The sequence below is a fragment of the Amphibalanus amphitrite genome, unplaced genomic scaffold (genome assembly GCF_019059575.1).
Source record: "Amphibalanus amphitrite isolate SeventyFive unplaced genomic scaffold, NRLGWU_Aamphi_draft 000610F_arrow, whole genome shotgun sequence".
NCBI lineage: Eukaryota > Metazoa > Arthropoda > Thecostraca > Balanomorpha > Balanidae > Amphibalanus > Amphibalanus amphitrite.
In genome coordinates, this window is record NW_024882104.1 from 427624 (window position 1) to 450270 (window position 22647).

Here is a 22647-nt window from a genome sequence, read left to right on the forward strand (position 1 = left end):
ATCTAATTAGAGCTTAACTAGGAACGAGGCGGGTCACTTGGACGTATTCGGGAGCCGAATACGGTGTTTTGGAGCCAATACCTGGGAAACCCTACCCGCCCAATGCGATTTTCTAAGAGTCTGCATGCCCAAATTAACGTTGAGCGCGGCCGTTTTCGGTCGGTTTTCCGCGACCTTGTGGCGAAATCGCCTTATTTATTCAACCAGGGTGGGCTAATTCGCTTAACTAGGAATGAGGCGTTGAAGAGAATTATTCAAGGAATAGAGCTGTGCAAAAATATTTTTTGTATTGTCAAAACTGTATCCGCCCTCGAACGATAAATATTGTTGACCCATCAGAAACATATCCCCTGGAAGGCGTTTGGACTTGGCTGGATCTAATATTAGCGAGTATCTGCTAATGCAGTTTCTTGGCTTACACAGTACGCACACAAGCATACATACCTCCTGCCCTTGGTTATTCCTCACTTGAATGAAAATTTTGCTATAATAACTATTCCAAACAGTTAACAGGTTTTAGTGCAGTGCCAAGTCGGAACCGTTCAGCGCCGCCAGTCTCCCAGGCGGCGCGTAACGGGCGCCGCCGGCCGCCGCGCCGCCGCTCTGGCAGGGTGTTTGACTTCATATCTCTGTCGCTGGAAAAGTTGTGGACCGATTTACTTGATTCTTGCATGAAAAGATCCGCCATTAAATTCTTAGCAGATAACGAAAATTTGACGTCAATTGCACGATCAGCTGCCCATATTGTGGTACTGCCATCTATTGACAAGGCTGGCGAACTAAAGCCGGGCGGCTATTTCCACTTTTGACACACCATGACTTTTGCTCTCAGCCTTGGAGACGTCAACCCCTCAGATCCCACTCTCTTACCCCGGGCATATTTGCATATGGGAGTGGCACCCCTTCGCAACACTGTTGCGCAACTCAATGCATAACCCCCGATAAATCACTCAAACATCCATGGCAACCTTCCAACCATCCTACCCATTCAATTTCCCCACTGGGTGCCTCCGAGCACTCGTAAGGTCGTCGGCCCGCCTGCTCAAGCCGTGAAATTGGCCGTATGGCGGCGGACGGTGTGCTCGGGCGCGCCGTCTTGGCTCTGCGGCTGAAAGTCGGCGACTCGGCGCGCAGGCAGTCGAGTGCGGACGGTGCGGCGGGAGGGGTCGGTGTGGAGCCAGTGCGTTGCGGAGGGTGCGAGCGAGGCTGAGTAAGCGTGTGAGCAGGAGGTGGAGGCTTGTGTGTGTGTGATTGAAGGAAAGTGATTATAGAAGAAAAGGTTACGGAGTGAGGAACGTGGCATCGAGAGGTTGGAGCTGGTCAGGTGAGGAACCAGGGAAGAATAAAACTGTACTTTACACTGATATAACCATTTGCCATTGATACTATTTTAGATCTGTTATCTATCACCTGCTGCAGTAAAAGAACGTAAACACAGCGTTTCTCAAATCGGTTTTAAAGCACGAGCACTGAAAAGTGAATAAAGTGGAAATAAAGTCTGCGGTGACAAGAATGTCTAATGGGCAGTTGACACAACAAGCACTTCATCATTGCTTTATTTGGCTCACAATAGCTGTTTTCATCCTTCTTCTCACCCTCTCAGCTATTCCTTAACAAGAACCGCCACACATCACCCGTTTATGCATCCTGTCGGAGCCTGCGGCACCTAGATGATAATTTACGACTTCAACCAGACTCAACGTGTCGCTAAGCACGGACACGGGGCGGGAAGAACAGCCATTTATCTTCTGTAGAGCTGCCATGGGAACCGTTTAGTTCGGATCATTTATCCAGCGGAAGGTGAAGAATATGCTGGAAGTTTGTACTGGTGAAGATAATTATCCAGAGAAGTGTGAGTGATGAATGTTAATGTATCCGTGTGTATATGGTTTCGAAATCCCGCCATGAATGTGTAATCTGGCTTTTGGGGCTCTTTGCCCTCTGGAGTGTTATTCTAAGCAGAAACTTCAATGGCATCGTTCCACTCGATGCTTATTTACAAAAAGAAATAATTGTTTTATTAATCGATCCACACTTCAGACTTATGGATGTAAGCAATGCAGACTTATGTACATGGCCTTATTCGAATGCAATTTGAGACACTTCATGATTTCCGTGTAATTTACCAAGCTTACAAAATCAATTTTGGCGGAGTGTATTTGAATTTTTTACAGCAGTGTGGCTAATGACACGCACTCAAGTAAGATAATAACACTCCTTGACAGTGTCTAATAGACAATTCGGTATTGATAATGTATGTCATTTGCATTGAACAGTTGCAAGCACGTTCCCTTTCAACGCATTTGGTATTTATAGAATACACCCAGCCATGAACCGATCCTCAGGCTTCGCCAAGCCTCACACCTCATCAAAATTCTACACCATCATCCCCCAACTCTCGATTTCTATTGCCTGACGAGGCACGATCTAAAAGCCTCATCGACTCGGCAATCGTTTTCACCGTTCACTAGCGCCAGCCCCCCCCCCCCCCCCCATCGGGAGATAAGCTGATTGGAGTACAAATATGGCCGTGATGGTAGGCAGAGGCTCAGCTCTCAAGCAGGGAAAGTTTGGGGTCTTGGCGCAGGCTCGATCATTGCTTACATAATCAGTATTATCTGCTGTATAGTGGCGGGTCCGTCACTTTCACTGAGTCATTAAAGACGGCGTGTTAAATGGAGGCTGTTAGAGACGAGTGGCCTGGGCAGTCTGGGCAGCGTGGATTAGTCATAGGGTAGATAAGTGAACAGATAAAGGTTACACTTGAGTAGATATAACGGGATCTGAAGGCTGGCTGACCACTGAGCTGGAAAATAAGATTCTGACCCGAAATGGAGCCTGTCGTGTTATTTGCATATCGGTAAAAACGGTAGACAAAGTAAAGCTACAAATTAGAGGATGACACACAACTGCAACATATGCCGCATGACATGAGTAAGATAATTCACGCACAGTACTGACGGTTTGACCCCTCATCCCCGCCTGCAGTACAAAATCCGATAGTAATTGTGCATTTGTTTACCAAAGTACTAATGATGTGCCTCAGATTAGCATAGCATGCATCAATTTATGTCTTTCTTGTAGTCCAAGCTGATAGGTACCTATGTGGCTTGCAATGACCTTTGTGAGGATCCTTCATTTATTAGCCACTCGAAGTTTACCACCACTCGCCATCCATCACCACCTTACTGTGACCCATCCCGCGTGACCCGGCACACCGTCACGCTCGGCCGTGACGCCGTGACGGTGTGCCGTTACCGCTCCGTGACGCTACCCGTGACGGTAACCGTGACGGGCATCGTCTTGGACTGCGGGCACCCTCAGCGGTTCAGTGCGGGGCCAGGCGGAGTTTGGGGTCAAGCCAGTTTTTTCCACCGTTTATTTCAGTGGGCTATCAACTTCGTATAATATTGAAAAGGTGTATTAAATGGTATAATATTTGAATTGAACTGAATTTTTCAGTCAAGCGATTCGTATTTAAATATATTCTCCAGCAAACGAAATGTCTTGTGAGCTCTTATTAACGTTAAGTATGAAGTGATGAAGTCATACAGTACTAAGATCCATAAGCTTAATGTATTATTTGGAATTTTCATTTACGGTGAGAATGAGTGGTGAGCACTGAGCGCCGAACGGTGCCCGGACGAGTGACGCGACTCCAATTCGAGACCCATTCCAAACAGTCCAACCAGTCCAGACCCATTCCAACCATATTCGTGTCCACATTGCAAGCCTGTTTGTCTATGCATTCCAACACACCTGTTCTTGATCGTTAGCCAGGTGTCAACGCCAACTTTCCCTACACAGCCACCTCGGCTGCGAGCCAGCTGTCAGCTGAAGGGGTATAGGGGGGGGGGGGGGGGGCTCATGACGAGACGGTGATGGGAGAAAGTTGCGACAGCTCGCCCCTCTCGTCTCGTCGTCTGGCCGTCTCGCCTCACGCATCTCGCACCGTCTCGCTGTCAGATGCTTATCGCTGCTTGCTCAGCCTGTCGTAACCTCTCGACTAATCCCTGCTTCTTGTTGTCCTGGCTGACAATTGGTGGTGGTGGACGTTGACATTGTGTTTGGGTCAGCCTGTTATCCGTTGATTAGGCTACGCTCGGCAGGTTCGGTAGATCTTAGATATACTCAACATCCGAGAGCAATTAAGAATCCGGTTACTCTTCCTGTAATTAGTTTATCTGGCTGCTTATGCAAGCCGTGGGTTGGATTGGCGAGCAATGGTTACGATTCTACATAAAATTCCCGTATTTTTACCAGTAGGCATAAAGTATTAAGTAGGTAGGTAGGTATACCAAGTTAAAGCACTAACGACTTTGGCAAATGTATGACGTTTTCAACAGAAGATACGTCGTCTGTGGATCATATGTTACTTTGCCATGCTGGCCGAATGAACTTTGAAACACCTGGCACCGCGATAGACAGGAAGCCAGCCAAGTGGTGAGTGGCGCCGATGACGGCTCTAAAGGCCGTGGGACACTGCGGCTGACCCGAGGTGGCAATCTGGCAACCGCCGGCGACGCCAGACGCCGAAACTGGAGCCCACAGCCGCCAGTTAGGTGGGAATTGGCACTCGCGTGAAATTTACCGCGATGATGAAAATGGACGGGGAAGTGCCATAACAGTATGAGTAGCCACACCATTAATGGCTTCAGATGGTATAGAGAGACTCTGATATTGAAAGTCTCTTCTGTTGCGCATACATCAGTTTAATGTTGTAATATTTGTATAGCCTCAGAGAAGGTATCTAAACTGAATGCACCTTTACAAAGGTGAAATGCCACCGAGACAGACAAACTCATGAGGAAGACCGGCCATGCACAAAGGACGACAATCTCAAGCCTCGATAACTTACAGGAGCACAAGTCTCGCAAACAACGCATCGGCACAACACACACCCACACAGACACCTTACACACAAACACACAAACACCCGACACACAAGCGTACTAACGAATGTAGGAGCTGGTGCTCGTGAGAGTCGACACCGCGCTGTGGTTGGATTTTGTCGGCCAGTGGCACAGTGTCGGACACCAGCTGGTGGCGTCGTCTGGGGAGCGAGCTGGTGCAGGGACTGGTGCTGGGCCTTTGTGGCGATGGTGCCGGAAAGGTCTGAAGAGGTCAGAGTGTTTACTGACTGTTGGTGATTGAGTTGGCACGGAAATTGTGCCGAAAAGGTACCGAGTATGCTGCTGGAGTGGTGCTGGGCTGGTGCGCAGGCCATATGGTGCTAAATTATAACTGTGAAATGGTGTTGTATCTGGTGCCAAAAATTGCGAAGAGTTGGTTTGGAAATATGTCGAACCAATGATGTAATGGTGAGACGATATTGGAATAATGTCGTGCTTTCGAGTAATAACTGAACTGCGAATCAAAATATATTTCAGTCTCACTCCGCTCCGAATCATCATCTCCTTCGATCTATGCTTTCCTCTCTCTACACCTTCTCCCTCTCCCTCTTCTCTTCCTCACCCTCTCCTTCCCACCCCACCTCGTCCGGTAACCAACAACACCTCAGCAGCAGCCAGACCGCTCCGCTGGCCGCCCTAACTACCCTGGGAACTGAACCATCCTCCACCTAACGGTGTCTTCCGTGCAGAACACACCGGCAACTTGTGTACTGCGCCGGGACGGAAACAGAGGGGACGCTCCGAGGCTAACAAACGATGCGGATGCTATTGTGACTTTGGGTCCCGTTCTCTTCAGAGCTGGAATTAGAGTAGATGCTGAATAGTAATTAGGAATGTCACAGGAATGTCTGAATAGGAACATGTATAGGAAGGTAGTTACGCCGATGTGAATGTTGTTATGTTTCGTGGTTGTTACGGCTGGCTTTGGATGCTTCGTAATTGGCGGAATAGTGCTGGCGAAGTTTTTGGGTGAAAAGCGTGATAACCTGGCCGCAAAACCGCCTGTTTTTTGCCACATACCAGTGGACAACAAAGCCAGGAAGCGCGCTTTTCTGGGTCATTGACTGAGCCCGGGCCCACTCCCCGGCGAGTCTTTCAAAGTTCGGGCTGGCTGCGTGGCGCTCGCTTTTGATTGTCCACCACGCTATACAGTTCGCATTGCTCACGGTTCGGTCACGGTAGGCATGGTCGTGCCGCGTCGCCACGGGGTGTCTGAGGCTGTTTGGCACGTGCTGCGCCACGTGCTGTGCGGTCACGACCGTGTCCGGCACGGCACATTGTCCGCGCACGTGCTTTGTTTGATTGGAGATGCGTGACCCTGTCTGTATCTGCGAGGAGGATGGTCGGTTCTGTGCGGCTTCAGGTGACGTGCAGTTGGTGTGTTTGCTGTTGCAGTGATTTTCACCGAGCTATGAGAGAAGACTGCTATTGCAAAATATATTAGAAATGGCGTGATCAGCATGTCTACCTTTATAACAAAGCCCGGTGAAGTACAACAATCATTGCTTATGTCCCTTTTGCCTCAGTGATCTAGATACAATCAACAACTCATCACTGTCGTCCTCCTTTGCACGAGGCTCGAGAATCCTCCCTACCCAGCTAGCTGACCAACCCAGTGCCACTGGTTAATGTGAGAGTAACCCGTCTGACCTGAGCGAAATTTGCTGGCTCAGACGACTACCTAACCGGAAGTCACTTCTTTCCGGTGCAGCGAGCGGCGCCAAGTCGGTCACGGCAGCGGAGGCGGTGGAACGATGATGTAAAGATAATGCAAAGCAGAATGATACCAAAAAAGAACATACCTAATTGGAATACAATAATAAAGTCAATCACTGTAGCTTGATAATATGCAATAATAATAAGCCGCTTTTCATCCGACACTTCTTAGGCATAGATAATCAGCGCAATATTTATCAACACCTCTGTCTTACGCAAAAACTCATTGATAAAATCACTAGACAGTGATGTGCCCATAAAAAGTTTCACAATCCAGCAACATTAATAAATTAAAAATCATAGGTGCGTTATCCGCAATACCCAATCACACACATTACACTACAATGACCATAACTAAACGCCTGGTCACGTCACGGGTTGCTGGGATCCCCTCCCCTCCCCCACCCTCCCCTCTCGTCTGCAACTGACACCAGTCACCGTCTCAGTTTGGGTCAAGGATGAGTGAACAGTCGACGAGCAGTCTGCAGAGGTCAACGGTCAAGGTACAGACTTGCACAGGCGAGGCACGGATAAATTCAAGGTGCGGCGGGCATTGTTCTGTCGTTTGAAAGGTTGAGTGAGTGGCTGTGGGCCAAGTTGTGCCTAAAGAAATAACCTCGAAATCGCTCGTACTTCTGCAGAACGGTGCCCGTTAGCTGCAAAGCAGAAACTCAACGGAAATGGAAACGATCAAACTACACCAGTGAAGGGCTGATATTCGTATCATGATCTCAGTTATTGAAAGTCCCCATTCTCTATTCTTTTATGGCAGAGAAAAGTACTTTCCCAGTTGCATTGCACCGAACTAGTGTCTGCGCACCAGGAAAACGAGCAGTTGTGTGTCTCGTTTGTCCGGTTCGGCTACTACAACGTTTCCGATTATGGCTCAGTGAAAGCTTGTGTAGGTGCCTATGTACAGTAAAGCAGCACTCGAAAGCGTGCTTCGGCAACTATAATAGTTTAGTAGCTACGTCAAAGTTTGTATGACTTCGCTAGATGGAGCTAATCCAAATGGTCTGGGTCTGGTTGGGTGGCGGCTTCTCAAAGTCTTTTGCAAGCATAGGCGTTTTTTAGATGTCCCCAATATAGAAAAATAAGTGCGCTGTTTCCACACAGTGTTTTATGCTACAATGCAGGTAGCATCGCAATATAGTCGCTAAGGCAGGACAGCTTCCATAAAAAGAACAATCAAGCTGGAAGAGAAGGGTTCTGGTTCTTTTTGGGCTGTATATTGAATAGAAGAGAGAACGCATATGCAGCCTGCAAAGTGACGAGATTGCGTCTTACTATAGCGCAATTCACAAACACGGACACGACAATTATTTACCACACAAACTGACGGTTGCTGCCACTTATCCAGGCTTTGTTACGTCAGTCTCTTACCAGCTGCACAAAAGCAATTATGCTGCTATATGGCCTGTCTCCATTATGTCATTGATCTAGAGTATAATCGTTCTACCAGGGAGAAAAGACTAGCGATGTAATTATCAATGTCACGCTGTCATGGTATTGTTTGGTACGGTCCTCATGCTCTATTCAATCTTTTCTGTTACGTGAGCTATGGACCCATGTCCCATGAACTCATTCTTCGGAGGCTTGTGTAAGTGGTGGCTAGACGGATGTCATTCGAATGTCTATGACATTAACTAAGGGGTTTTAAGATATTTTAACATTGCGTTTTCGTAGTTTACCGACCGGAAAGTGTTAGGAAGTCACATAATTCAAGTTGTGGCACGAAATTAATACCGTCAAATATGCAGGTAAGACTAATCGAATGCCGACAAGCTCGTTAACGAAATATTTTATGTCGATATTAAGCACTTATGTCGGTAGTGATGTACCGATAGGGCGCCAGTAAATTTGTTAGGCATTAAGATGATGTTTTATCACTCGAATGATAGGTAGGTAAAACGAATATCAAAAGACTTGTGTCCACAATGAACAATCCGGCTATTTTCTTTCTCTCTTCCATTATTTCTCTTTTCCCTCTTGCTCTAACTCTTTGTCTCTCTCCTCTCTCTCTCTCTCTCTCTCTCTCTCTCTCTCTCTCTCTCTCTCTCTCTCTCTCTCTCTCTCTCTCCTCTCTCCGCCCACTTCCCTCTCTCCCCTTCACTTCCCACTTCCTCTCCATCCGCACCCTTCCCTATGTTGTAACCGCCGGTAAAGTCACCGACCCTCGAGCATGATTTCAAAACAAACCGAGTAGCCACCAGAGCCCCGGGCACGACAGTCGAGAAAGTGAGAGTGAGTCGAGAAAACTTGTCTGGAATGCGGCCCGGAGAGGAGAGAGGGGAGAGAGGTGTGAGGAGGAGGTGGTTGGCAGGCGGAGCACGTGCGCTGGTGGGGATTGGATGGGGGAGGGGAGGAGGGAGGGTGCTGGAGAAATAACCTGAAACTCACGGGAGATATATGATAAATAGCTTGCCTTTTTGCTGTTGATTCTGACTGATGCACTCTTGTGGGTAGCCGTCTTCTTTAGCAAACGAGAGTTGAAATAACCGCTCATCTTTCTGCCCCTTAGGTGAAAACGCAGTCATTACAACTAAGAAGGAGTTTCGCACGCATCAACTTCTTAATAAAACGTAAAACGCTTGCCTCGTCGGAAACTTTTACGTAGCCTGTCGCCTGATTGCAGAACAATAAAAAACCTTTTATCATATCAACGGACGTTTACATTTCCCCATCTTTACTTACCCATCCTTGTAATCGGACCTATGGATGCCGTCTCACAAAAAGGTAACGTAAGAGAACAGCTTCAACAAGAGCAAAAATAAAACACAGCAATTAATCAATGAAAAACCTCGCAAGGATCGTGGGTTGAGTAACTGAGAAATAAGTAAGATTTTATAATGACGCTATTCTTTCTTTCTGTTTCAGAGTTTGGCGCTGACGCCGCCTGCTATGAGATAGACCATCCATTGCACGAGGACGTTCTTCAACCAGTGACGTCACAACTTAACGACAACCATGACGTCATCAGGCCTCAAGGCCGGTTCGGGGATGAACGATCTGCTGATCTATAACTCCAGCCAGGAGTCCCACGCCACGTCGAAAGGGTCACTCTACCCGGCCAAAGTCGCCTTCAGTCTTGGTATGGGCAAGGTAAGAAAATAAAGGTTTTCCCCCTAATCTGGTAATCATAATTCTCATATAAATGTAACGCACGCTGAGCTGCTCAAGCAAGAAAAAATCCAAAATCTATGAATGAAGAGGAGAACCCATCGTTGCATTAAAAAACAAAACGAGCCATCACTCATTATAAAACTATATACTTATACGTTGCGGGCGAGGAATAAGCCGTTCAGGTGAATCATGAAGGCAAATGACAATTTAATGCTAAACGGGGAGATAATTACCAAGACTAAGCCCGGGCCAGAGCACAGCGACGCATGGTGTAAAACGTCAAGCATCAACCACCGTCTAACGGTTCTCGAGTTCCGTCGACTGGGTGTGTTAACGACAGGGGCAGGGGCGGGAGCGGGGGCGGGTCGCGGTGGGTGGCGGTAGTCCGGCGGTCACTAACCCTGCGTTACGTACACACACACACACACACACCACCCCAGCTCTGTGGTACCGTGGGATAATAAGGCGGCGGGCTCCCACGGAGGGGTGGCCGGTCAGCACCGGAACAGAACGCGGTTCGCTAGAGCGGTGTTGGTTCAGCGGCTCGTAAACTCGGATATTTATATAAATATTCATTTGCCAACGCGATGATACCCCGTCAAATCGGATCCATTGCTTCTCGGAAGTTTCCTTTGTGGCATGTAAAATATCCGAAACTCGTTGAAAAGTGAATTGGATGTGACGTCAACTTGTCATCTTCACGGATGCGAAAATGCCGATCGGACCTGCCGATTAAAATTGAATAAACTGATCCAGAGGGATGCTTACATGTATGCAGGACTTTCAGGTACCTAATGGTGTTTTAGGATTAAAATTGCTCCGTATTCTAAGCGTGTTCAAGAACTCGCCCAATCACCTCAAAGGTGTTTCAAACTCAACTACATATAGCGTCTCACGCACCCTCTATGTATATGTGCTCGGCCCCTGTCTCCGATGCTTCCGGCGATTTACCCTCAGCCACCCGCCTTTTCTTATTCACGCTCCCCCAGCTGCCCGTCTAACCATGGCAATTCACGCTCCCCCGCAGCCCCATCTAACCCTGTTCCCGCTCCCTCAGCTACTTCTTGGTCTCCTCCTGCTGGTGTTTGGCGTGCTGGCGCTGCTGCAGGGCTCGTCACAGGCATACCTGGGAGGCGGCCTCTGGGGCGGCGTCTGTGTCATCGTCTCCGGCACACTGGGCATCATGTCCAGCCGACGACCCTGCACCTACTTCTATCTGGTGAGGAGTTCGTAGTTTCGGGAGAGTTGAACTCTTGCAGGTTTTATAGCAGAAGTTACATAATTATGAAACCCTTGGAAGTTAAATTTGTGGCAAATACCACTGCCCCGAGACAAGCAAGAGGGAGGTAGCGACTGTTGCTTATGTCTAACTATCAAATGCCCAACTCATGTGTTGTACTTTCAAGCCATACTGTAAACTATGTGGTGGCAACGATTCGAGCAAGAGTAAGACTGCAGTGATAAGGTACAGTGTTGTTGGTCAACTTTTTATACATTTTATCGAATGTGTGGTTTGACATCATTCCTTCCCTCGCCTGCAGGCGAGCTTCATGGCCATGTCGATCGTGTCGCTGGCCGTCTCCGGACTGGTAGTCATCTTCTCCACCATCGGCTTGATCCGAGACGACGCCAGCTCCAGGGCCGTCTTCGTCAATACGGTAAGAACCGGCTGATTCCAGGATTAAAGGGAATGATCTGATCCGCGAGACGACGCCAGCTCCAGGGCCGTCTTCGTCAACACGGTAAGAAACGACCGATATTCCCGGTATTGTTGGACTGAATCTGGACGACGCCAGCTCCAGGGCCGTCTTCGTCAACACGGTAAGAACCGGCTAATCCCAGGATTCAAGGGAATGATCTGATCCGAGACGACGCCAGTCTTCGTCAATACGGTAAGAGTCGACTCATGATTGACACCGGTGTTGTTGGACTGATTCGGGACGACGGCAGCTCCAGGGATATACTCGTCAATACGGTAAAAGTATTTTCCGCTTCCCCTTCGAGCTGCCAGCAAACATAGAGACAATTAGCTATACTATGCGTAACCAATCTCAACGCAAACCTCACAACCAAGTCCCTCCAGGAAAACACTGTAGCTGTACAAAAAGGGGCTATTGGTATATTCAGCCCAAATGAACACGACACAAACATACTAGCAAGTATACAAGTCTCAACCGAGACTGCCCTGCCAACGGGCCGCCACCCCTCCCCCCGCGCGGCGCAATGGTGTCCCCACCCAAACTAGAAACCCTGTCGTGTGTGTCCTCCCCCGGAAAAAGTCCTAACTAGAAAAAAACCGGGGGACCTAGCTGGGGAAAAACCACATTTTGTGGAAAAAAAACATCTTTATTTAAGAGTGTGGTGCGTGTAAAAAAAAGTCCCAAAAATGGTGGTGGGTGGGTGGGAAACGCAAAAACATTTCAGAGCGAGAACACTGCTGACTTGCGTCAGACCGGACGGCTTAGAACAGAGTGACCGCGCAAATGCACTCAAACCCCGCGCCGTCACCGTCACGTGACACAAGTCGCTCCACCAATCAGAGGAGGCCGCCGCCTTAGCGGCCTTGCCGCCCGGAGGCGCAGGCGGCCGCTCGCCTGCCGCCGAACGCTGCTCGCCGAGGCCGGCCCGGCTCCGGGGCCGCCCCAGAGAAGACGCTCGTAGTATCGCGGAAAAACCGGTTATATCTAGTCATATATAACCGGGCGTATTTTCCGCTTCCCCTTCGAGCTGCCAGCAAACATAGAGACAATTAGCTATACTATGCGTAACCAATCTCAACGCAAACCTCACAACCAAGTCCCTCCAGGAAAACACTGTAGCTGTACAAAAAGGGGCTATTGGTATATTCAGCCCAAATGAACACGACACAAACATACTAGCAAGTATACAAGTCTCAACCGAGACTGCCCTGCCAACGGGCCGCCACCCCTCCCCCCGCGCGGCGCAATGGTGTCCCCACCCATTCAATACATCCACCCAGACACCAATGCGCCATAATAAAACACCCCCTTCCCGAGACCAGCAGACCGAGTGGGGGATACAAATTAACACAAAAGACCTACAGTCGCCGCCAGGGTCGAGACCAGTGGCGGAACCCACCCAAATACGTGCTTGGTTGAAGGTAGGTAATTATTTCCTCAACCTGGCCCGAAGCTTACCAGAAACGCCACGATCCCTTAAACCTGCCAACATGAATGTGAGCGATACAGCGGTCACTAATGAAGAACAATATTACGGCATTTATACCGAAGCCCTCACATGACTAACAACCAGAAGATTAGCCACTACTGCGATGATAGCCTCCACCAAGTAAAGGCCCTCGATATACCCGCCGAAAAAAACAACCATCCATGAGTTCTGAGGCATCTGCCAACGGAAGCTGTATTTTCCTTTACCTTGAACCCTATGCACATGCCTATCAGCGCGACCATTAATTTTCCCAGAACTTTGGAAGGGGTTAGAACAGTATCAACGAAGGTCGTTGACAGCCGCCCAGCAAAAAAGGGGAGGGCTCTCAGCCCGCTCCAGGAATCAGGCTGTTGTAGGAGGGACGCCTGCGGGCAGACTAGCGAGCTGCCCAGAGGCCGTGTAGAAGGGACACCCCCGGGCAGACTAGCGGGCTGCCCCGAGGCCGTTGTAGAAGGGGACACCCCCCGGGCAGACTAGCGAGCTGCTCCGGGGTCGTTGTAGAAGCGGACACCCTGGGGCAGACTAGCGAGCTGCCCCGAGGCCGTTGTAGAAGGGGGCGCCCCGGGCAGACTAGCGAGCTGCCCCGGGGTCGTTGTAGAAGGGGACATCCTCCCCCCGGGCAGACTAGCGAGCTGCCCCGGGGTCGTTGTAGAAGGGGACACCCTGGGGCAGACTAGCGAGCTGCCCCGAGGCCGTTGTAGAAGGGGGCACCCCGGGCAGGCTAGCGAGCAGGCCCGAGGCCGTTGTAGAAGGGGGCACCCCCGGGCAGACTAGCGAGCTGCCCCGAGGCCGTTGTAGAAGGGGGCACCCCGGGAAGACTAGCGAGCTGCCCCGGGGTCGTTGTAGAAGGGGACACCCCCGGGCAGACTAGCGAGCTGCCCCGGGGTCGTTGTAGAAGGGGACACCCCCGGGCAGACTAGTGAGCTGCCCAGGGGTCGTTGTAGAAGGGGACACCCCCCGGGCAGACTAGCTAGCTGCCACGGGGTCGTTGTAGAAGGGGACACCCCCGGGCAGACTAGCGAGCTTCACCCAGGACTTGCAGAATTGGGCATCCCAAGATTCTCCGAATGTCTAGGGCAATTACCCGACCTGAATACCAAAAATACCCGCTTTTGAAATCTGATAGTATCCGCATCACCCGCCACGGGCAACAAGCTTGCCTTTCCGCGAAGCTCCGGATTGATCAGAGACCAAATGACCGGCATACAGACAGCCCCTACGCTGTAAACAGGCCAATATGGGTATAAAGGTTGCTGTTGCTTCCTAGCTCGACACGTTTAGGAGGAGCTTACTGCCTCCAAACGCCGAGCTGGCTCAATGTCACCCATAGAAAGTACAGTAACTCACCCACCAACCAACCATAGGCAGGTCCTGAGTGACGTCAACACTGATGCTGGCGAGGGGTACCAGTGCCCCAAACTTTGCTGATTTAGGTGGGAAACGACATCCAAATGAAAATCATTTTTCACTCGCCTCCATTTTTTGAAGCCCATTTTCCACTCCCAATTTTACCAAGAAAAAGCATTTGCATGGATCGATAGCCATTTTACTTCCCATATACCAGCCTTGTATTAAATTTTGCTGTACATTCTTTTTCCACTCTTTTTAGGCCTTATCTGACCATCAATTTTGCACCCTTATCCCTTATTTGGTGAATAATTTTCATAGACCCGGGAAACAGGTGGGCAGCGGGGGCCCTTGCCCCCCCCCCCCACCTGAGAGCCGAGGGGACGGCGCCCCCTCAACATTGAGGCAGCGAGAAAGGATCTTTCCTCCCTTTTCCGGACTTCCTTTTGTTTCCTTTATACATCTAAACATCAACACACGGCATTTTCCTTGCCATCTGAATGGTTTCTGCTGTTACAGTATCGATTTGACATCTGCCGTTGCCATCCCGCTTTTGTTTGGGCCTGGCCTTGGCCATAAGTTTGGCAGGCCAGCTTTTATACTGGACCATTTTGAGTCAACCTTGAGAAATACCCAACGTACAACGGTGGTAAAATCGTTGCTACAGGTATAACACAGGTTACCCGCTCCGGGTGTAAGGGAGGGGTGTGGGGCAATGAGTGCACTTACGTGGCGTCCTTGGAAGGCCGGTATGGGATTAAAAGCTCAGCGACACTAAGGGCTTGTATGGTGTCTTCGGTTATCGTTAGCATTCTCAGAATCACCGGCGTAGGGCCCTCAGAGCCGCCGGTAAGGGGCCTTTAAAGGCACTGGTGTGGGAATGTCATGCAGGTGCCGGTGTGGGCGCTCAGAGGTGCCAATATGATTCTCTCAGAGGCGCCGGTGAGGGTCCTTACAGGCGTTGCTGTGGGCCCTCATAGACGCTGGTGTGGAGCCGTTACAGACGGGTGGGGGGCCTGAGCTGGTGACGCGAACCCTCTACAAGCCGGCAGGGGGTCTCAGTGACCGGCAAGAGGCCCTTAGGCCAGCAGAAGAAGTTATGTGGGGTCCTTAGAGACCGGCATGGTACTATCATACGCCGTGGGGCCCTGAGAGTCACCGGACCGGTGTGGGGCCCTCAGAAGTCACCAGTGGGTGACCTTTAGATGCGCAGGTATTGGGTAGGGTAGGGATTCGGGTCCTCGCTCCGAGTCGCCGATATAGGGCATTAATAGGCACTAGTGTAGGCACTCAGAGTTGGGGATGTGAAACCCTCAGAGACACCGGTGTGGGCCCTCATAGGCGCCGACTAGGGCCCCCACAGTTGCCGTTATAGGGCCATCAGAAAAATAATTGTGGGACCATCACAGGCGGGAAATGCCCCTAGAACTGGGCCCTCATAGGCCGGTAAGAACTTTCAGAGGCCAGTAACGGGCCTTTGGAGACCACTGAGGGGCCCTTATAAAAGCCCAGAAGGCCCTCAGAATCCGGCGTGGGGCCCTTAAAGAGGTCTTAGTGTGGCAATTAGGGTCCATGAGGAGCTCTAACGAGCCCCATGGGGCCCTTCTATATGGCCATTGTTAACCCCCAGTGGTCAAATGGCGCCGCAGGGCCCCTCGGACCCGAGGCTCCCTTTGAACCCGATGGGGAGGTGGGGTACGCGTCCCCTTAGACCCCTAGCTACGCCACCGTTTCACATGCATTAACGCCAGGTATTTTATATGCTCGCCCCCCCCCCCCACACCTTGAAAATCGTTCCCGGGCTCCTAGGAATTTTCCTTTGACACCCAAGCAAAATACAATTTTGTGACACTGAGGGAACTCTCAGTCCTAACAACGCATACTGACTTCCTTCATTTTAACTATTAATGATAGTACCTAACCTGTATTGTTCAATGTTCATTCGCTGTTTTGCAGGAGAAAGGTCATCTCATATTTTATAGCGACAAGTAGAAATAATTTGCTAAGAAATAGACCGCTTTGAAGATAGTTACAGACGATTTAACAACCCTCAGCAGCAGCAGCAAACCAAAGTTGAAAACACGTCTAACGTTAGACTTGATATAGATTTCATTGTTTATCTTCGGGCTTCGCCTAACGATTTTATCACAATTTTATATACTATCATAGTATCTTACTTTCCACCAGCATTGCCCTCATGTCCCTATTGGTGGAACCAAACATCCCCTCAAAAATGCCGATATCGCCCCTGCCCAAGCGTTCACAATCCACCCTATCGAGTCCCCTAGAACCTCCATTAACAGATATGTACGGGGCCCCGTACATGGAATAACGTACCTTTCAAAACCCCGGCCACCCTGGCCTATACCTGACGATGTCCCGTAAGACCTGCTAGGCAGCACCACTGGAGCAAGATGAGCTGGGAGGGGTCGGAACTCCCTCAGCTGACACAGGAGCTGTGAAGGAATCCTTCAGCGGCCAGAGAAGACTCTGGCAAAGCGGGCCGGCCCCGCCGAGTGTGCCGATCCGTCGCCGTTCAGAGTCGGATGCCAAACACCAAGCCATGGAAGAAGAAAAAAAAAAACAGATTGTGTCACATAACCATTTTTAGCCGAAATCTCGTATCAAAAGGGGCTATATATACCGGGGTCATTTATCTGACAATGCGTGTGATGACATAGCGGCAGGATATGCATATTGCATACCAATATTACTATGATGATTGTCGCTTATGCATGCCTAGGCAATGCTCTGTTGACCAACGACAAGAAAGGCACCCCAACCTCGCCAAAAAAAAAAAAAAACGATTTACAAACGACACTACCATAAAAAAACGAAACACAGTTAACTCGTACCTCAATGCAGAGTGAGAGCCACCCAATCATGGGCTATACCCTAAAATTGCATCCTAGAAAATTTGCATGCCTACCTACTGCAGCCTTTAAACATTGACATGGGTGTGAAAACTTTCTCTGGGTAATAGCCTGTAACTTACTATGCTATCGCTAATGCATCCCAAAGCCATCTTACATAATTCCCCATCTAATCCATAATATCCTAGTCCGCCGAGACTTATCACACCCAAACTGGGTTCCACCGTATCACCGCTGTACCTCTGTATCTAACACCAGATAACAATACCAATTAAGACCAATACCATTGCATTGGTTATCCTTAGCATGAACTCCATTTACCATCTCAAGTCTCACCCGGTAGTTGGTACCCTTGTTATCAACAATCCCTAACCCACTAATGAAAACCCCGCTCGGACACGCTCGGACAGAGCCAACATCACCAGCAGCTCATTCTCCACGGGGTACGCCCACCTGGCACACCTTACGCCAGTAACCGTTCACCTGTATGGGAACCACAGTTCAACCAACACCAGGCACCACAAACGGCAATTCTACCAACTCCCTGCACAACCACCGGCCAACACCGCCTGGCCACCAAACCCTACGCCGGCCAGGCCGTGCACTCTGAGCTGCTACACCGAGAAAGCATGAGCTGATTTCACTCACACGGAGTGTAGAATGGCAAAGTCCGGCGCTCCGTTCCAGGGAAGAAACAAAAAACAGTTACAGCTATGTTACACCTAGCAAATACCTACACCCAATCTCCCAAAATCTGAAAAACACACCAAGCCTATTTCTACCAGCAGCCCAAGTTTCGTTGTCTCATCTAACCTTCAAAGAACCTATAATACCGGGCATTTGCCGACCCATTGCTCATCGACCCTCTTCTTACCGTGATAGCATAACATAAACACAAAAAAACAGACCCCCTGCCGAAAATGAAAAAAAAAAATCAGACAGAAACAACAAACCAGTAAAAAATAAGCATAAAAACCCCGAAAGGAAAAAAAACTTCCTCGTCAATCAATAACATTGATATAAAACCGAACTTATACTCCCCTTGATGTCTTCCAGTTTCCACTGAACACGACCGCAGTAAACGCAAAAACAGTTCAGAGCGAGAACACTGCTGACTTGCGTCAGACCGGACGGCTTAGAACAGAGTGACCGCGCAAATGCACTCAAACCCCGCGCCGTCACCGTCACGTGACACAAGTCGCTCCACCAATCAGAGGAGGCCGCCGCCTTAGCGGCCTTGCCGCCCGGAGGCGCAGGCGGCCGCTCGCCTGCCGCCGAACGCTGCTCGCCGAGGCCGGCCCGGCTCCGGGGCCGCCCCAGAGAAGACGCTCGTAGTATCGCGGAAAAACCGGTTATATCTAGTCTATATAACCGGGCGCATTTTCCGCTTCCCCTTCGAGCTGCCAGCAAACATAGAGACAATTAGCTATACTATGCGTAACCAATCTCAACGCAAACCTCACAACCAAGTCCCTCCAGGAAAACACTGTAGCTGTACAAAAAGGGGCTATTGGTATATTCAGCCCAAATGAACACGACACAAACATACTAGCAAGTATACAAGTCTCAACCGAGACTGCCCTGCCAACGGGCCGCCACCCCTCCCCCCGCGCGGCGCAATGGTGTCCCCACCCAAACTAGAAACCCTGTCGTGTGTGTCCTCCCCCGGAAAAAGTCCTAACTAGAAAAAAACCGGGGGACCTAGCTGGGGAAAAACCACATTTTGTGGAAAAAAAACCATCTTTATTTAAGAGTGTGGTGCGTGTAAAAAAAAGTCCCAAAAATGGTGGTGGGTGGGTGGGAAACGCAAAAACATTTCAGAGCGAGAACACTGCTGACTTGCGTCAGACCGGACGGCTTAGAACAGAGTGACCGCGCAAATGCACTCAAACCCCGCGCCGTCACCGTCACGTGACACAAGTCGCTCCACCAATCAGAGGAGGCCGCCGCCTTAGCGGCCTTGCCGCCCGGAGGCGCAGGCGGCCGCTCGCCTGCCGCCGAACGCTGCTCGCCGAGGCCGGCCCGGCTCCGGGGCCGCCCCAGAGAAGACGCTCGTAGTATCGCGGAAAAACCGGTTATATCTTGTCATATATAACCGGGCGTATATCTACCTTTCGTGGGATTTTTGGTGTCTCCCCGTATGTCGCTCTCCAGAAGACGGGTGAAATCTTATTCATCCATCCCTCCTCCTCTCCTCAGGAGACTGGCGAGCCTCTCTCACCCCTCTCTAACCTCCCCAAGGAGAGCAGTGACCTCATGCCAACTCACCATTCCCTTCTCTTTCTCTTCTTCAGGAGACGGGCGAGCCTCTCGCCTTCCTCGGCGACGTGGTCATCCGTCGGCCTGCCGTCATCTTCAGCGCCGTGCTGCTCGGCCTGGCCGTGCTGGACATCCTGTTGTCCCTCTTCGCCATCGCCATCTGCTCCAGGGAGGTGTGCGCGGCCTCTTCGGCAGCGGGCGGGACGAGACCAGTGGGACCCGGAGGAACAGAGCGACTCTGGCGCTGGCTCGGTCAGCAGAGGAGACAGGGAGTGTATGTGCAACAGGTGAGAGCGTGAGGAGGACGGGAGGGGAGGGAAGAGATGAGGAAGAGGGTGAAGGGAGGATAAGGTAGGGAGAAAGGATGTGAAGTAAAGAAGATAGAGAAATACAGGGAAAGGGAGGAGGGGTAAAGATGAGCAGACTAGAAAGATTGGGTGAGATCGTGAGGCTCGGTGGTGATTATATTTTAATATAGCTTTAGAATATCACTCATGAAATCCTTTTGAATTGGTTTATTGTGGCATTCATTTCATTTCATAGTGATTATGTTGAGCGATAATATTTCCGCATTCAAACCACTCATGGCTGTCGACGGCTCATTTCACGAGGTCACCTCTCCCTCGAGCAGGTGCCGCCGCCCGGCTCTCAGCTGACCAGTGTGCCGGCCTGGCTGCCGGTGCCGGCTCCAGTGCTGCCACCTGGAGCCGTGCTCGCCCGCCCACCCACCGCCGCCTCTGCCTACCGGCCGGCTAGTGAACTAACCGCAGATGGCGCGCAGGTCGTCTACATAGACGGCGCGCGCGTCGCTGTGCACCAGCATCAACAGGTACCGAAATAATGAGCGATGACGCCAAGTGGTTCAAACTTCCAGCCGAGCCGTCACATAAGTCAAGTGTGTAACAAATAAATTGAGCTCGACATCCGCCGAACTTTTAGTTCACATACTTCACCTCGGAGCTAATGATTTCAGACTTCTGTTGTCCGAAGCCGATTATGTAGCTAGGTTTCGCTCGTCTGCTTCTCAATTTCCATTTCCTATTTTTATAAGTCATCCAACGTTCAGTGTTCACTACATGACAATGTAAACCCATTGCAAGACCCCTCAACTCAGACAAGTATCCAACACTGTCCCACCCCGCCTCTGACCTCCACCCCGTTCTCCAGGATCTGGAATCAGGCCACGGAAGACGGGAGCGGCGCCGTCTGAGGCGAAAGACGGCGGCCGCGGAGGCAGCGGCGGCCTCAGGTCCCTCCGATGAGGAGATAGCCTCGAGCTACACAGGGCTGGACCGAGAGATCGCCGAGCAGTTCATTTCGGCTAGTATGGAGCCGGGCTTGACCCTACAGCGAAATGCAAGGCTACAGGAGATAAGCGATAGTCTGCATTCCAGCCTGTAGGGAATGCACTACCGTGTGGGGGAATGTATTGAAATGTAGGGGAATGTATTGTACAGTGCTGTAGGGGAACGTAATGTGGTTTGTATAGGAATGTGCTGCTGTGTAGGGTAATACAAAGTGGTGCACGGAGAAATGTACTTACTCCAGGTCCAGTGTGGGGATACACTGTTGGGTGAATCGCAGCGCATGAGAAGCTTGTGGTATATAGAAAAATGTCTTTTGGGATCCAGGGAAATGTGGTGTTATTGTGTTGAGCGGATGACAGTTGCAGCGATAGGGACGTAGTGAAGCTGGTAGGGAAATCGGCTGAGTTGGAAGTATCTGTGACAGACTATGATGAACACACTGCAGCAAATAGGGAATGACTGAGTGAGCCAGTTGATATTTTGTTTACGAAATGTGATTTACGTTTTGTTAAGTGTGGAAACGTCGTAGATAGTCACCGCCCTAACTCCATACGATTGGGAATAAACGAGCGGGATCTAGACGAGTTTTCAGAGACAAAAGTGACAATTAATCCCGTCACCAAAAATCAACTCAGTAGCATAACGAAGAAGCGTTTATTGCTGCGCGCATCATCCCGAACACTAAGCGGGAAAGACATGTGCATAAGCAAATACATCCGAGGGTAGCAAAACCTCTTTGACGAGCGCGTGGCTAAGCATGCGTGCAGCAAACGGATGTTTGTCATGCACAAACAAACGACACATGGAATGAGTCATGGCATCTCATGATCCATCAAATGGTATCCTACAAACACATCCAGTGCATCCAGTGATCTTCAATGATGAGTGTGATCTGTCATCTGAGTTGTAAATATGACAACGGCGCGTGTCGCGTGCGTAACTCCTTAGTGAGTCTCGCGTTTTGGAGCCGGCATCCTGAAACAGGCCGGACGGGGTCAGTCCGCGTGTCGGCTGACAGTTACACATGCCTGAAGTGTTTTACTAGGTTATTTGGTTTTTTTTTATAATTGTGTTGTGATGTGCTATAATTACCATATGTACAGCACACGCTTTAATAAATGCCACACGTTTGCACACTGAATACTAATATCTACACACTGATGAAAATTGCATTGCAAACTACATTGTAGCCTGTTGAGGAAGTGAAAACTGAGATATCCGTCACAAAGTCGGGCATCAAGGCGTTACGCAGTTAGAAAGCGTACACATGTTCAAAGGAATCGACCCAAAATCCACTCATTTTTTCTTTCCTTCCTTCCTACATCCTTTATATTCTCGTCCTTTGTTTGTTTGTTTGTTTGTTTGTTTGTTTGTTTGTTTGTTTGTTTGTTTGTTTGTTTGTTTCGTTCGTTCCATCCTACATATTTCCTCACGTCCTATCTTCATTTTTTCCCCTCCCATCCTTCCACTTCCCTCTCGTTCCCCGCCACTTACTGCATGAGCGAGATGCGGTCATCGTCCTCATGGCTGCCCATGATGGACAGAGGCGTGAAGAACGCGAACTGGCTCTTGAGCGCCAGCGCGTTCGTCACCAGCATGTCGTGGCCCAGCCGGCGGTTGGCGTCGTCCTGCCGGAAGAGGGCAGCGTTGTAAGGCACGTGGTTTGCAGTGGATGGTCAGTGGTCACAAACAAAAACCGTAGTCGTCATAAGGAGAAAGCCATTACAAAATCGGAAGGAAACACCCTAAAACACTCTTATTAGCTTCAGGTGGTGGGGATGATTCACACAGGTCTTTTATGGCGACAATTCCCTCTTTTCCTTTAGGCCATAACACTCTGATAAAGACATTCACCAGTTTTTCGGCATACTGCAAGCTCTGAGGCCTCTTGCACCAAAATCCTCTTGCACCAATGCTTGA

The 22647-nt window shown here is 50.0% G+C and overlaps 1 protein-coding gene and 1 long non-coding RNA gene across 3 annotated transcripts; one reads left to right on the plus strand and one right to left on the minus strand.

Moving 5' to 3' along the window:
* Positions 1-1117: 1117 nt before the first annotated feature.
* On the plus strand, positions 1118-21308 carry LOC122363212. 2 transcript variants are annotated; one of them, XM_043332207.1, is made up of 7 exons: positions 1118-1324; positions 9507-9731; positions 10810-10971; positions 11294-11410; positions 19456-19707; positions 20052-20249; positions 20588-21308. In XM_043332207.1, the coding sequence occupies exons 2-7, from the start codon at positions 9597-9599 to the stop codon at positions 20819-20821; spliced, it is 1098 nt and encodes a 365-aa protein (XP_043188142.1). In that variant the 5' UTR covers positions 1118-1324; positions 9507-9596; the 3' UTR covers positions 20822-21308. The 2 variants fall into 2 exon arrangements, with proteins under 2 accessions (XP_043188142.1, XP_043188143.1); XM_043332208.1 differs by having other exon boundaries at positions 1141-1318; positions 9501-9731.
* Positions 21309-21362: 54 nt separating this feature from the next.
* On the minus strand, positions 21363-22533 carry LOC122363213. Its single transcript, XR_006253330.1, has 2 exons — positions 22222-22533; positions 21363-21702 (listed from the first exon to the last, which is right to left on the minus strand). It is a non-coding gene; the product is annotated as an uncharacterized LOC122363213 (long non-coding RNA).
* Positions 22534-22647: the final 114 nt, after the last annotated feature.